Source organism: Megachile rotundata, chromosome 1, assembly GCF_050947335.1.
Source record: "Megachile rotundata isolate GNS110a chromosome 1, iyMegRotu1, whole genome shotgun sequence".
In the NCBI taxonomy this organism is placed as follows: Eukaryota; Metazoa; Arthropoda; class Insecta; order Hymenoptera; family Megachilidae; genus Megachile; species Megachile rotundata.
The window spans coordinates 16,036,917-16,052,044 of record NC_134983.1 but is presented as its reverse complement, the minus strand read 5'-3'; the positions used below and the strand labels follow the sequence as shown (position 1 = coordinate 16,052,044).

The window sequence follows — 15,128 nt, the reverse complement described above, 5'->3', positions numbered from 1 at the left end:
TTCTATTAAGATTTTAATTTCTAACATTTCTGATTTTATTGTCACACACGGTATAAAATAAAGCTTTGTCATTACAGAGTCATTCCCTTTCAAACACCAGAATAATTCAAAAATCGTGAAAAGTACAGTTATCACCGTTCTAATCGCTCAGTTTTAATTAACTTGTCAATACCACACGAAAGAATTCGATTAGTCTCGCCATATGAGTTAATAGGTGCGAGGATCGATCGCTAATCGCCATATTATGTACATCGAAAGGAAAGTCTGATCGCAACTTCTTGGATCATCCGTGCAAGCATGTGGAGAAACACGTGACCGTCTCTGATGATAAATTAACAGTCGCAGAAAATATTAACACGCGAGATCCTATGGTCAGCGAATATTTTACGAGGAAACAATGCACGCGTTTCCTGGCCTTGAGATGCTTAATTATCAATTATTAAACCCGGGACAGGTGTTCAGTCTCGTTGACTATCCGTTTGGTCTGGAAATCGATTTGCCATTCAATTAACACGTGGATTACCGTGAAGGTCATCAATCACCAGGTATTTAATATAATTGAATAGTCTAGTTTCTGCGATATCAGGGCCATATAGCGAGATTGTACTTAGGAATTGGTTTTTGTAATTCTTTTCTTTTACAATGATTTTATCATCATGCAATAATAATTGTATCACAATAAAATGTGACGAAAATTATTTTGACTATACTATACTATACTTTACTATACTACTTCTATGTTCTGTTATGAAAATGGTACTCTAACATGACTTCAAAGTGTAATCTTGACTCGATGATTTTTAATATTTTCACATGTGAATACGTGTGTGATAATAGATCATTTTCTGACAGATAATTAAAATGAGATACCTTAATATTTTTTAGTTTAGTTTAATTTTTATATGAAACTACCTGATCATCCAATGTTCGTCATGCTATCGACAATAATTTTGAATATCGATAAAATCAATACTCTTTAAATTGCTAGATTTTATCGAAACTAGTAGCCAAATGGCGTTAATCAGATCCGTAGATACGATATGACTTGTTAATATTGCGAAAGAACATATTCTTTCTTCCTACGAGTGGATATCGAACTATCATGCGTTCCAAGAAACTTGCTTAGCCATTGTCCATCGTATCACGACGATATCGTTGATTAACCTCGTGCACAGTCGGGAAGAGCGTAATTTGAACGAATTGCGTAAAATCGTGTCGCCGAAAGTCCTCTCGAAATTACATGGCTGCTTGATGACGTCCGAATCAGCGGACAAAAGGTCAAGGATAAATCGCGAAATAACAGATCCTGGTTATAATTAAAATACTGAAACAGCTGGGTGGGGACCTTCGAGTGAAAATAGAATTACATGATTCCGAAGGATGGCCAAATTTTTCCTGTTCAACGATTAAAGTCTCTAAATCTCGTTTTATCTGCTGCCCGCCGATAAAATATCCAGGCGACACTTTTTGTCACGTTCTGAGATAAATTGAGTATAATCAGTAAAAAGTACGTACTTACATCCGGTTTAATACGCGAGATAAATTTCCTATGTTACCAAAAACGCACCACAGTTGATTTATTCTTTGGACTCAGATTATTAAGAGATACCAGAATTATGGCTGTTTTCATATAAAATCTCGCACTCGGGTAATCGGAGGATTAAATTTATTTTAATTTATATTTCGTGTACTTTTATGTATAATTTTGAAAAATATTTATAAATTATCTTTTATAATTAGATTTTTAAATAACAAGTCATACCTTGCCAAAATTAATGTTCAAATGACTCAAACTTTTTCATTTTGAATGCTGTTAATGTCTGAAGCTAAACATTGTAGCCTTCCACAGTAGAAGAATAATTTACTATATAATTTAGAAGTAACTTAATCTATATTGATAACCGTCAATTAAGTAATGTTAGTTAAAGAAAGTATTCGATAATAGGTGTGGGTATAAACTGACCCAATTGCGTGGCTCACCCTGTATGCAGCAGGTCGTGCCGGTAAAAATACTAACCTACATCGAGTCGAGTCTCGAAGCGCGTGTCAAGCAACGTGACTTCTGACTAGCCGATTCGTGCCAGCAATCGTGTTCTGTTCACCGTCTCTTTCGTATCTGCGAGACGTAACGCGTCTCTGCGAATAAAAAGAAAAACACTGGTCGCGCGAGAACCGCGAAAATGTCTGGGCCGTGACGTAATTTTCCGCTTAACGCTTTCGCGACCGGCAATGACGTTGATACTCGTAGGCTTTCCGTCCTAATGCAGCCGCCGAGAACTCGTTGACGTGGTACCAGTAGCCCTTTTGCCTAGTGAAAGGTGAAAGACATCCAGCTAATGCCACGTCTTTCACCGAGACTTCGAACCTTTGTCATGGTGTTACGTCTTTCCCTGAACGCGTTCAAAGCGGAAGTCTGACATTCTACGAACTTGCACACGCCGGCTAAAATTGACACCTCTGGCAAATTCGAGTCGGAAACCTTTGACGCAATGTTGGTTGCTTGCATGTCACAGCTTTTTGGACGACGTTTGTAGCATACTTTTTGATAGTTCATTTGAGCATTTTTGTATTACTATTTTTAATTGTATGAATTATTTATGCTATGCTAATTTATTATTTGATTGCATAGATTTATTTGCTAGTGTCCTGTTTGACGATTTGAAGATTTGAGAACTTGTGAAATTTCCATACTTTGATATTTCCAATTGTTCCAATTTTTATTCTGGGGTATAAAGATAAAAATTTTCATTCGAACCTAAATTCTAGTATGCACGAACCTTTACTCTTACAAAGAATTCGATATTCAGTACAGTTCTGAATCACTCAATAAATCTACTAAGAACTATGAGTCACAGTAATGCTTTAAGAATACCAGAAAACTGTGTTAGCAACATACCAAAAAGTCTATTACGAAAAATAATTTTAAATCTATTCTATATCAATTACAAATAAAAATGTCCAATTTTTGGAGATAGTTCTCCAAGTTATCTCGAAATGATCTATTTTCAAGATGTATCATAACAGACCGGTGTAATTAATCAAATTTATGATATCAATAAACGGTGATACCATACGGCAGTTAACATGCAAATAAACGAGAGGAACAGACTGTGAGAAACGACTTCATCTGTGCTGACACTGGTACAGTACATAGCTCGTTATCCCGCGAGCATGGAATACATTTCATAATCCTACAAATAGTTTCACTAGCGCAGTTAAATCTGTTCGTGTCGACCCCGATTTTGCGTAGCCGTAAGCTAAACCTTGACTCATTCCAGCCCACGATTCGAAAACATTGGTATGTCAGCGAAAAACTTGCATATCCGGTACTTCTCTGAAATTTAACCAACAAAATATTATTTCTAAGAGTATGCACAACCCTCTGAACACTAATTCTGATAGATATGCTCCCACTCGTGTCTATGAATACTCCACTCATATTAAACAATTTACTCATGAATACAAATAAAAACACAAATGAATAAGTTTAGTTACAGATTAAAATCGATCAGACTAACAGTACTAACAAATTCGATTTCTTCGTTATTCCACACATTTCCTCAACACCGATAGAAAGCAATTAGCGATCGAACGGAGCAAAATTAGCAGGAGCCCAATCGAATATCGATAGTCGGACAAAAAGTTCAGAGACAAAAGCGATACTGTTTATCTGTGCTCCTCCACGTCACAATTCGAAGTTTTTCACAATGAATCACATCCCCTGCCTCTAATGCAATCGGTGTACTATTTTCCACGCCCACTCACACGTGTGCACGCACATTCATCAGCCGCGGAAGCCCCTCTCCTATTCGATACTCCAACACGAAAACGTATTCACGTGTCCGTGTACGTACACGTCACATGTGCGATCGGTTGACTACCTGTGGAACAGCCCAAGGTAACTCTCACTTTTTCTCGAACGACACTGAACGTCCCTCGGGCATGTCGTTGGAATTACGCAGACCTCGACGCAACGATTGCCAATAAAAAGGAATTAACGACGAGCCGTTCGGAACGGAATTTTCAGAAAGAGAAGGAATTATACTTGACAGACCTTATCGCGACACTTGCCTCTTTATCGTCGAAATTTTCCGCCCGTACTTCTTCGCGTTTCTGGAAACTTCAACGACGGTATAAAACGTGGGGTGCGCACGAAAGGGACCTTAATCGGGTTGAGCTTAGGAATTTGATTATTCGAATATTTGCACACTTGCAAATGTCTTGTTACATAATTTTAAAGGCCTACAAGTTTAAAAATTTGTGTATTTGGTAATGTAGTGAGTTGGAAGGTGAATGGACCGTTATCGAGCAGTCGTTTATCGAACGGTCCATTGTCGAATGGACTAATATCGAGCGAGCCATAACCCCAGTCTATAAAACCTTAATCTGTACGAAATCTTTCTATTCTACTCCTGTACTATTTTATTTAACTAGAAGTGTTACATGTATTCGTTTTTGCGTTGTCTTTTAACGAGTCTATAACTAGCGCGTGTATTTCACTCATTCAACGCTGTCGACTTAATTTGTTTACATCTTGAATGCCATCGGGTATCATCAACAATAGTAGTCTATAAATACAAGAGAAGATATCGCAATTATACGTAAACAATTTTTTATATAAAAATTACTTGGCGATTATATTGGCAAAACAGTCTATTTTTAAAATTACTTTCATTGACACTACTTCATTTCTTTTAATAAGTTCTAGATGTCTGTTATGTATAATTCAATAATACACAGTACATTCCGTTTCATGATTAAAATACACCAGTGACGGTCATAAGGTTGCGACCACTATTGTTATCGATTCCAGCTCAATAAATATCCATAATTAACATTTGACCGTATTTAGCTATGACTAAACAGCTGAACGTGGGCAACAATGTTGCAAGTACGAATAAGCCTAATGCATGAAAGATTCGTTTGAGAAGTTAAGACAAGTTTGCGATGAATGAAAAAATATTTGAACCGTGTAACCACATTTTAAAATTTAATAAAATCAGTCAAATGATAGATCATACGTTAATGGCCAAATCTGGTTGAGGACGAACAAAACGTTTCCACAGTAGAAACAGACGTCACGATCAGAAATTAAATTGCGCATAATCGAACAAACTGCAATTCATTCAACAATCATGATCGTCGTGTGAGAAAGGAATAACCTGTTCAATACTTCAGACACAAAAACCGAACCGTGAATGGAAAAGTTTAAATGTGCACCAAACTGACGCGTCGTAAAATAATAAATTCACACCGATGACGAGACGGTACATCATTAACCTGCGATTTCTCGAAAGGAAAAACACGCGCTTACTCGTTGCTTTCTTTTGATAATTATTCTCAACAAAAAGACCGAACAAACGGTGCTTATTTCTTCCGCATCTGGTATGATTGATGATCGCTCGTAAAATAAAAGTACTTTAAATAAATATAATGATACAAACTTTCATTGCAAGGATTTTCTATTCTATTTTTATTTTAATTCAGAAATACACTTGGAAACGTACAGTTGTGACGCATTATATTGCCACGTATTACTACTATATTGTTATGCGTTATACCGAGAGCATTTTATCACGAGTTGAATTGCCTCCCGTTATATTGCCGCACGTTGTATTACTACGCCTTATTTTGCCACGCGTCAAATTACAACGCGTTAGTGTTGCCTCGCGTTATATTGCCGCGCGTTAGTATTACCTCGCGTTGTATTGCCACGCGTTGTATTACTGCGCCTTATTTTGCCACGCGTCAAATTACAACGCGTTAGTATTGCCTCGCGTTATATTGCCGCGCGTTAGTATTACCTCGCGTTAATATTACCTCGCGTTGTATTCCTACTGTATTATTATGCATTATACCGAGAGCACTTTATCACAAGTTGAATTGCCTCGCGTTGTATTGCCATACGTTGAAAAATTCAATGTATCCATTGAATTAAATAAAGACGGCAAAGGAGGATCCTTGTTCGGTTCTTTAGACGTGTTACATAGCCACGTCTTTTTGCTTTCGGTCACGTAGATAGACACGCGTTACTCTCTCGCACGCGGGAATTCGCAAACACGCGCCAACATTATCGATTGGATCGTTAAGATGTCTGCAGGTGTTCTATATTTATCCCAGGAATGTTGTAACCATGCGCCCATTACGATTTTCCATATATGTTTCGTTACGCAGACAGTTTTCTGTAAGGAAAACAGTTCGAACGGGGTGGTGGGCGTTTTTCAAGGAAGCGCGTAAAAATGTCTGATCGGATGGTATATTCTACTGCGAGACGCGAACCTTCGCGCGAGTTCTACGGAAAAATTGCGTGACTTTGAGATGCCAATGTTTTGACAGAGATTAATGATAGGACTGCGGATTTGAGATTGTTTTGATGTAGGTTAGAAAGTGAATAATTCATGGAAACGTAATTATCGAAGTTGTCAACTATATTGTCGCACTGACTTGGGAAAAGCTGACGAGGAAATTGGAAATTTAGAAACGTATCACTAAATATTATTTCATCAAGAAACCTTGCCCCTCATAACTCCTAAACCATAAAAATCTGAAAAATATTTCACACGCGTTCTATAGGGGCCAAGGTCAACGCTCGTCGTAAGTTTGTCCAAGATCAAATTAACTGTTCTTGAATCGTACAATATACAACCGATCTTTCCTCGTAAAAAAGTCAGTCGAAGAGCGAACATATCTTTACGGAAGACACGGTCCATCAATTTCACGGAACGCACCAATAAAACGTGTCTAACGAAGCACCTGTATTCTCAAACAATGATATGGAGGTTGGTGCAACGGAGAAGGGAATTGCATCGATCAACGATAAATTATGGCTACACGAGGCAGCGACATCAACTCCACCGACAATGACCGTCGTTACATTGAATGCAATTAACATCCGATTCTCTTTCTTTGTCTACTTCGTTCGGGTAGCGGTGCGTTGAGCATAGGTACCAATCTCGTGCCTTCGTTTCCACCATCTTGACACAGATACTCTCCCCGTTTGCGTTTCTGCTTATCATGGATCGAAGCGAAGGTCCTTCGACATGCTTCGTTCAATTTAATCGTTCTGCAACACACCGTGTGTCGGTCTCCTTTCATTCTTTATTTTTCAACTTCCATAAGCGTCCTCGTCAATTGGGACCGTGTGGATGCCTACCGCTCTTGGAACGAGGCAGATGCGGCACTTGCTTCGGGTACTATTCAAGGCTCTTACAGTTAAATAACTAAATTTGCAAATTAAGAAGTTTACATATGTTAGAATCATTGGCGTAGTAATACAACGCGTGGCAATATAACACGAGGCAATATATTGAATTTGGGAATTTTCAATTTGAGGAATTTCACATTTGGGAAATTGGGATCTGGGGAATTTGGGATTTGGGGAATTTGGGATTTGGGGAATTTGGGATTTGGGAAATTGGGATCTGGAGAATTTGGAATCAGGGGAATTTGGGATTTGGGGAATTTGGGATTTGGGAAATTGGGATCTGGGGAATTTGGAATCAGGGGAATTTGGGATTTGGGGAATTTGGGATTTGGGGAATTTGGGATTTGGGAAATTGGGATCTGGAGAATTTGGAATCAGGGGAATTTGGGATTTGGGGAATTTGGGATTTGGGAAATTGGGATCTGGGGAATTTGGAATCAGGGGAATTTGGGATTTGGGGAATTTGGGATTTGGGGAATTTGGGATTTGGGGAATTTGGGATTTGGGGAATTTGGGATTTGGGGAATTTGGGATTTGGGGAATTTGGGATTTGGGGAATTTGGGATTTGGGGAATTTGGGATTTGGGGAATTTGGGATTTGGGGAATTTGGGATTTGGGGAATTTGGGATTTGGGGAATTTGGGATTTGGGGAATTGGGAACTTGAAATCTAGGGAATTTGGGATCTGGGGAATTTGAGATCTAGAGAATTTGGGATTTGGGGTATTTGAGATTTAAGGAATTTGGGATTTGGGGAATTTGGGATCTGGGAAATTTTGGAATATGGGGAAATTTTTATCTGAGGGATTTTGGGATCTAGAGAATTTTGGATTTGGGAAATTTGAGATGTAGGGAATTGGGAGAATTTAGTACTTGAAAAGGTTGGAATTTGGGGAATTTTAGAAATTTGGGATTTGAGAAAATCGAAATTTAGGAAATTTTTAAGAATTTGGATTTGGAGAATTTGGTATTTGGGGAATTCAAGATTTAGAGAATCTGAGGTATGTCAATCTTAAAATTTAGGGAATTTCAAAATTAGGGAATTCGAAAGTTCTAGGATTGATAGACTTGGAAATATACAATTAACATCAAAAACGTTCAGAAAGAGGGCTTTCAGATTCGAAAGTTTAGAAACAAATGTAATTTAGAAACAAATTCGAAAGTTAGGTTCAGATGTACACGAATTTCTTCAAAACTTTTTCAGCTATATTTCGAACGCGTAGCCGCCCATTCTCATTCTTAAATCGATTCATTGCGTTAGTTTCCATGACGCAGTGATTTAATTAGATTGCGTCAATTGCCGTGGTCATCCAGGACACGAAATCAAATGTATCGCAGCCATGATGTACATATTTGCTGTACCTAAGATTACATCAGGTCGGGGCGACACCATTGTGTCTTATCAGCACATATTCCTGATAATAACGAGCGAGTTCTTACCCGGTTCCAATTAATGAATTTAATCCAAAACAGTCTTACACAATATTACGTTTCGAATAAGTAGAAAATATCAGAACATCAACAAAATTTGAATTTCTCTATTAAAATAACTAATCTCTCTATTAAAATGACTAGTGTCATAAATCCGTAAATGTACATATTAACAACGCTAAAGTAACGTCTCAATTTTTTCGTATTTTTCCGAAATCGATCGAGATTCACCGGAATCGCACTCAGACCCTATCTGTCGGACCCGATCTCTCGGAATCGATGCAACTTCGAAGGTGGATTAAAAAAAGTCGATCGATTTCCAAGTTAAATTCAACATCGTGCGACTAACGCAAGAACGAACGCGACACACGTTCGCAACACAGATGGTGCTCAAATAAATCCGTGCTGATCGATCTGCAGTGTCAATGGCCGATGCGGTGCTCGAGCGGCCAAGATGCGAAACTGTTCTATACTCCTCGAAGAATTGCTCGGGGATTACCAACCATTCGATATAGCTGGTGATGCAAGCGGAAGAACAAGGATTTTTTACGTAAGAACTAGTCAAAAATAGGCGTATATCAAAACAATAAACGTTGGACTTATATCTCGTCTTTTACCATTTACCTTTATCACCGTCTTTCACCCTTTAAGAATTACACGACAAGATTGTGAACGAGATTTAATCGTGAGTTCATGTATTTTATGTTATATGAATTATCCACTGTTCTCAAGATAAAATGCACTTCGATTTTTTTGATGAAATATTTAACTTTATTTTATTGAAAATGTTCGGTTTCATTTGAGACACACTATGTACACGACACGTTGTATACACCATGTCCCCGGTCTATTCTTGATCTCCCGTAAGTGTTTATGACCCAACGTGCTGACACACTCGTGAAAGTCACTCGTTACGAGCTTCTGAACGAGCAGCTTGAATAATACGCGTAAACGTCACTCCCCTTGACAATAGAAGTCACGAATATCAATGTAACTCACGCCTGTGTCTTGTTCCTTTGAAAACCGCTGTCCTTCGTTAGTCCACTACCATAATGCAATAAAAGTCAAGGTGTATGGCGTTCTTTTTATTTCTTTTCACCTCCATAAGGTATACAAAAAGAACGTGATTGCTTCATCTATGGAGCTTTTAGAAAGTTATCTCTGGATGTTAACATCATGCGTTAAATAATAAAGGTTGTATAAGATTACGATCATAATCACTTGTGATTAATTTATGATTACTTTATAATTATTCGACGATGTATCAGAATTGGTAATACAAATGTATTAATCAATCATAATGTGTTGACTACCGTGGGATCAGCGATATCTCAAATATTATATAATAAATAATTAAAAAAGAATATGTATAATATAATACCAAATTAAAATACCAAATTGAAATTCAAAATTTAAAGGACATATCTTCTCCAAGGAAGATTATTATTATGCGTGCAACCATATTTGTAACATGCCTTAATTGACTCAAATATTCGGTGATAAAGCGTTGTCTTATCTGTCGACGGCCATGAATTCTTTTCGGCAATGTACGGACCTTCGGAACGGTACAAGTCATATCGAGATAAGTCTAATTATCAAAATCGTCTGAAAGGTGGAGCGATAAACCCCTGAAGTAAAAAGAGAGAGGCTCATCAAAATCGAACACCTGTAATATACGCGATAACGACTTGTAGTTTTCCGTGTTACCGAGAAACATAATCTTTCCCCATAATTCGTCAAATTTTTATGTTTTCAGTGACGTGATTGTTTTCATATGACTGTTCAACGTTTAACTAATTAATCTTACGCAAGGTAAGAGGAATTTACAGTGCGCGTGTGTCAATAATTTGCTCTGAATCTACACAAAAGGTTTTTACAACCTTCTGGGCTTGCGTAATTTACAAATTGTATTGTCACGATAAACTTTCCTAGATTTACATACATAATAATGAATCAACTGTTATCTGTGCGACTATTAAATGGGAAAATGTAATTCTTAGTTGATTTGCAAAAATGTAAAATATTAACAGTGCGACTATGTATTACAAATAAGGATTGCCTTATGCTTGGTTGTTATTTCGAGAGCCTCGGTAATGCTCCAACAATAAATATTATATATCCGTACAATACGAGTCACGCGAACATCAGTTTAGCCTACTTAATAAGTGCTCTGGATGCTTATTTGTAAAATCATAAAAAATGTCTTTCCATCTTTCATCTAAATATTTTTGGAAAATATAACACCAAGGATACCGTGAAACGATCACCTGTCTTTTTAGCCCCCTTCAAAACTAACACTAATTATATCGAATTAACTTTCCAATTTAATTTCTTTATAATATTAAAATAAATGAAAAATTTGTATCGAATAGTACATTTATATTCTACTTCAATTTCTTTATAACTTTACACCAAGCGTTAATATTATATTAATTTTATAAGGTACCAAATGCAAGGTTTAAATTTGAGAACGTAATCTAAATTATTACAATTATATCGTGGAATGCCACACACGTCCGTTTTCACTGCGGCAATCAACGTGTGAATATTATCTTTACTTCATTCACCGGCAAATGTCCACGACGGTCTTTCAATCCGTAGTGAACGTGTTAAAATCCAAACACTATCACGTTTAAAAAGCGCATGTGATACCTTATACTAATTTCACTTGAAAATAAATAACGTTCTTACCTTTCGTATTTGACTTGCATAGAATGAGCGGAGTTGTCCTCCCAATAATTCTGTGTCTCCATCATCTTGACGCATAGAATCGTTTCCGGCGCACAACACGAACACTTCCGATTTCCCGTGTCTACCACCGTTATATTCCTCTCCTTTCTACTCTTTTTCTAACACCGGAATCGTCGAACTTCCCTCGTTAGATCCACCTTCGAAACACGCACATCGACGGATCAATTCGTCGCGGTTGAGCGCGAAATCGAACGATACGCACCAACGAAAAAAGAAACGGCGAAAAGTGAACCAGAGGATCACGCGCGCACAGCAAGTAACCGAAAAAAATAGTCGACTTCTCTTGAAACCGATGAGCTCCTTGATCGATAGTGCGCCACAGAACCGACGACTAGGTTAGGTTCGCCTCCACAAACTCACTGACACACTCGTAACGACACGACAGACCAGGAGGCCGGTACTTGGGAATCGCCCACGTCTTTCCGTCCAGTCACACTCACCGATATATCTGTACTGGCGCCCTCTTCTTTTCTCCTTAGTCTTCCTTCCTGTTTCCTAATTTCTCCTTTTTTCTTCCAGAATCAAATCGATTACCGATCGATCTCGCGTTATCCCTTGCCACAAGTGTAACCGGTTAATCCTCGAAGCCAGATCAATGTCCATGCATCGAGGAGCGTTTCCTCGTAAACAAAACGATAACGAGGGACGTACGGTTCGATCCTGAGACATAAATGCGAGCGACGATAAGGCCGTTGACTTGTTCGACCGCGAAATTCCACGATATACTAACCGGCAGGGCCGTAGAATTGAACGGGCCGCGCGTTCATTTGCGCGTCAAACTATCCGCCACCTATGGACGCCTCTTTCGTTCGGGTGCATGCGCATGCACCTCGGAAATTTCACGCGGCAATTCGCGGCGACGCCACGGATGTTCTGAACCAATGATTAACCGAGAACGAGATTCAATCCGTCGATCTTTTGGCGCGCACCTTTTTTTGAATTTCGCGCCACCTCGCTCTGTATAGTCACGTGACTCGAAATTCGAGCAAAGACAATCGCGTGCGTCCTTTTTAGCGGTGTGTGCGTGGAGACGCGTATAAACGCGTGTCGTTTTCTTGGCAAGATACAGTGCGCGTATAATGCACGGCCCTGTTCGCGATGGGCCGCGGTGTGGCATGCGGACTATTGGTGGGAGCGATCCAGAACCGTCCCAGGCACGGAACCATCGATCCTGGAGCCACGCAACTCAGGGCCCAATTGATACCGTTGGATTTTGCTTCGCGCGGGATACGATCTTACAGGTACTTTATCGATCATGCTACTGAATTTATCGAAATCGTTCCACTGAACTTAAAACGCGGTATCATTGGAATTGATAACCGGGCGATTAGTTACGTTGCTTCATTTTGGTAAAATACAGTCTGTTTCACGAGAGCGTCCATGTTAGATCTGTATAGGTTATGTTATGGGTTAACGTAAGATATCTAACTATTATTTATTTTTATGGCGAATTCAGTACGATTATAAACTTGTTATAAGAAACTTGTAACTCATGTTTATGTGTGGTGCGGTTAAATTATAACAAAAATTGTAAGGTTTTGGCACCAATATTTTAATGCTAAGAAACAGTACTAAATGAAATTAAAAAGCAGCAGTACTAAATGAAATAAAAAAACTGTACAAAAGAATTACGGTAATTACAGAGTTTTTCATAGGCGTTTTATCTTGTGATTGTGCATTATATTTTAATGAATATATCATCTCAAATGCGAAACTAATAGAAAATGGTTTTTTCTTAAGTATGCTGTACATGCTCTTATGGAATGAACTATATGATGTTCTCATTCGCAGAAACGTAACTATCAAGGTGTATGCGTTTGCAAAGTTTGCGAAATGAAGTGATAAGACAATTTGTTCTAGTCGTATCAGGCGTTGATAACATACTGAGTAGATCGATAAAGTGATCTAGAAATAGCTTCGGCGATACCACGCTCATGTATTGTACAAAAACAAAAACAAAGTAATCTGCATTTTGTATGTGTCGTTTCGATCTGTAGACTCGAATTCTTATTTCGTCATGTGATCGAATGTAAACGTCCCGATAATTTGGAATTTTACGCCGACTTTTGAATCATAAAATGATAAAAAGATAACAAGTCGATCTGCCTGCGTCTACCGTTCCCCGCCGTACCGTGGACGTAAACAGACACGCACGTGATGTTCTCGCATTTAAAACGAACATGGTGCAAGGTAGATATCAGTGAGACGTATCAAATATTCAAGGATCGTAATTTCGCGAAGGCAGTAAACCAAATTACGTACCTCAGCTTTCGACGACCGGTTGATAAGATTCCGCACTTCACGAAATCACCACACGCCGAAGTAACAAGCGTAAAAGTTTCGCTCGTCCGAAACCGATCCTCGACTAAATTTCACGAGCATACACTTTCATCCTTCCGTTTCGATTGGACAATACCCAAAGAGAAACCAGCGCTTTTTTCCTTTCTTCGACCGGACGGACCACGTGTTCACATAACGACTCACGCGACGATGCAAATGCGACCGTCACATCACGAATTCAGCGGGATACAAGAGAACGGTCAGAAGGGCGAGGGTGAAGCGCAACAGGGAAAAATAAGATGGTGAGTTTCCTGGTGAAAGTCACGAAAGGGGAGGGGGCGACATGGGATTTTGAGACGTTACTGACCAGCACGGCGAGTGGCGAATGCTTGGAGGGGTACGGAAGGTGAGGAACGTTCGGAGAACGTAGAGTTGAACGAAGAGAGGGATAAGAGTTACCACGCTATGTGACACGTGCGCGTGACGTCACAGGGCCGGTCACGCGAGCACCGTGTGCTCCCGGTCACGTGTCCTGTCACGCGCTCGCTCCATCTCCATTCTCCTTGCTCCGTTCTTCACCGCTGCATCCCTACCCTCGTTACCTTTTATTTCTCGTTGCTTCTCCTCGTCCGTTCTCGATTGCGGTCTACGTGCCTCGACGCATTCAGCCCGGATAAAGCCTTAAGGCTTCGTATCAAACCGGGTTAACCTGCCGTACGAATGATGCCTTAACACATTCGACATGAATAAAACCTTCGACCAACGAATGCCGTCGGATCCTTTAACCCTTGCTGGACAACCGGCTACAGTCAAGAGCAAATCTGACCTCCACAAGAAACATATGGCTGCTGGGTAACAACCTGCTCATCGACTTTTAGGGATTTTTGGAAACTACAAGTTTAGGATTGGGTGGAACTTTGGGGACATAGGACTTTGAAGGTTTTGAGGTTTGGAAACTAGGATTTATTAATATGGAATTTTAGGAATTTGATGACATAAACATTTAGAGATGAATTTGAGAATCCAGAAGGAGATCTATTAATGTGATCTATAGAGATTTGACAATCTCAAAATTTGGAGATCTAAGAGTTTGAAGACATACGAATCTGAGGATCCAGGAATTTGGGGATCTATTAATATGAAAATATAGAAACTTGGCGGTCCATAAATTTGGGGACGAATCTGAAAGGAATTTGGAGCAAATGTTACTGCAAACTTGTATTTAAGGAACTTATAATAGCTTTACTGACAAAAATATGGTACGAGGAATCATAATTATAGACACTACTAATCATTCCCCTATTTTTATTTATGAAATTATCTTAATAATTGTCCTAATTAAAATCAGTCATAAAAATTTTAGGTGCTTTGATTATCCAGCGCTGATGTTTTATTAATATAGTTATTTCCTCAATTTTTTCTGTTCTTATATCCACGTCTAGAGTCATCTAAAAGGGCCCGGC

The 15,128-nt window shown here is 38.9% G+C and overlaps 2 protein-coding genes across 2 annotated transcripts in view; one reads left to right on the top strand and one right to left on the bottom strand.

The window, feature by feature from the left end:
• The window catches only part of cwo (transcription factor cwo), a 43,525-nt gene extending 30,892 nt beyond the window's left edge, over nt 1-12,633 (bottom strand). The window contains exon 1 of the mRNA XM_003700151.3: nt 11,326-12,633. Coding sequence (XP_003700199.1) covers nt 11,326-11,390 — 65 coding nt within the window. The 5' untranslated portion in view covers nt 11,391-12,633. The remainder of the gene's footprint in view (nt 1-11,325) is intronic.
• eIF3g1 (eukaryotic translation initiation factor 3 subunit g1) overlaps nt 1-15,128 on the top strand; it is a 52,607-nt gene that overhangs the window by 20,836 nt on the left and 16,643 nt on the right. The gene's annotated exons all lie outside the window — the stretch shown is intronic.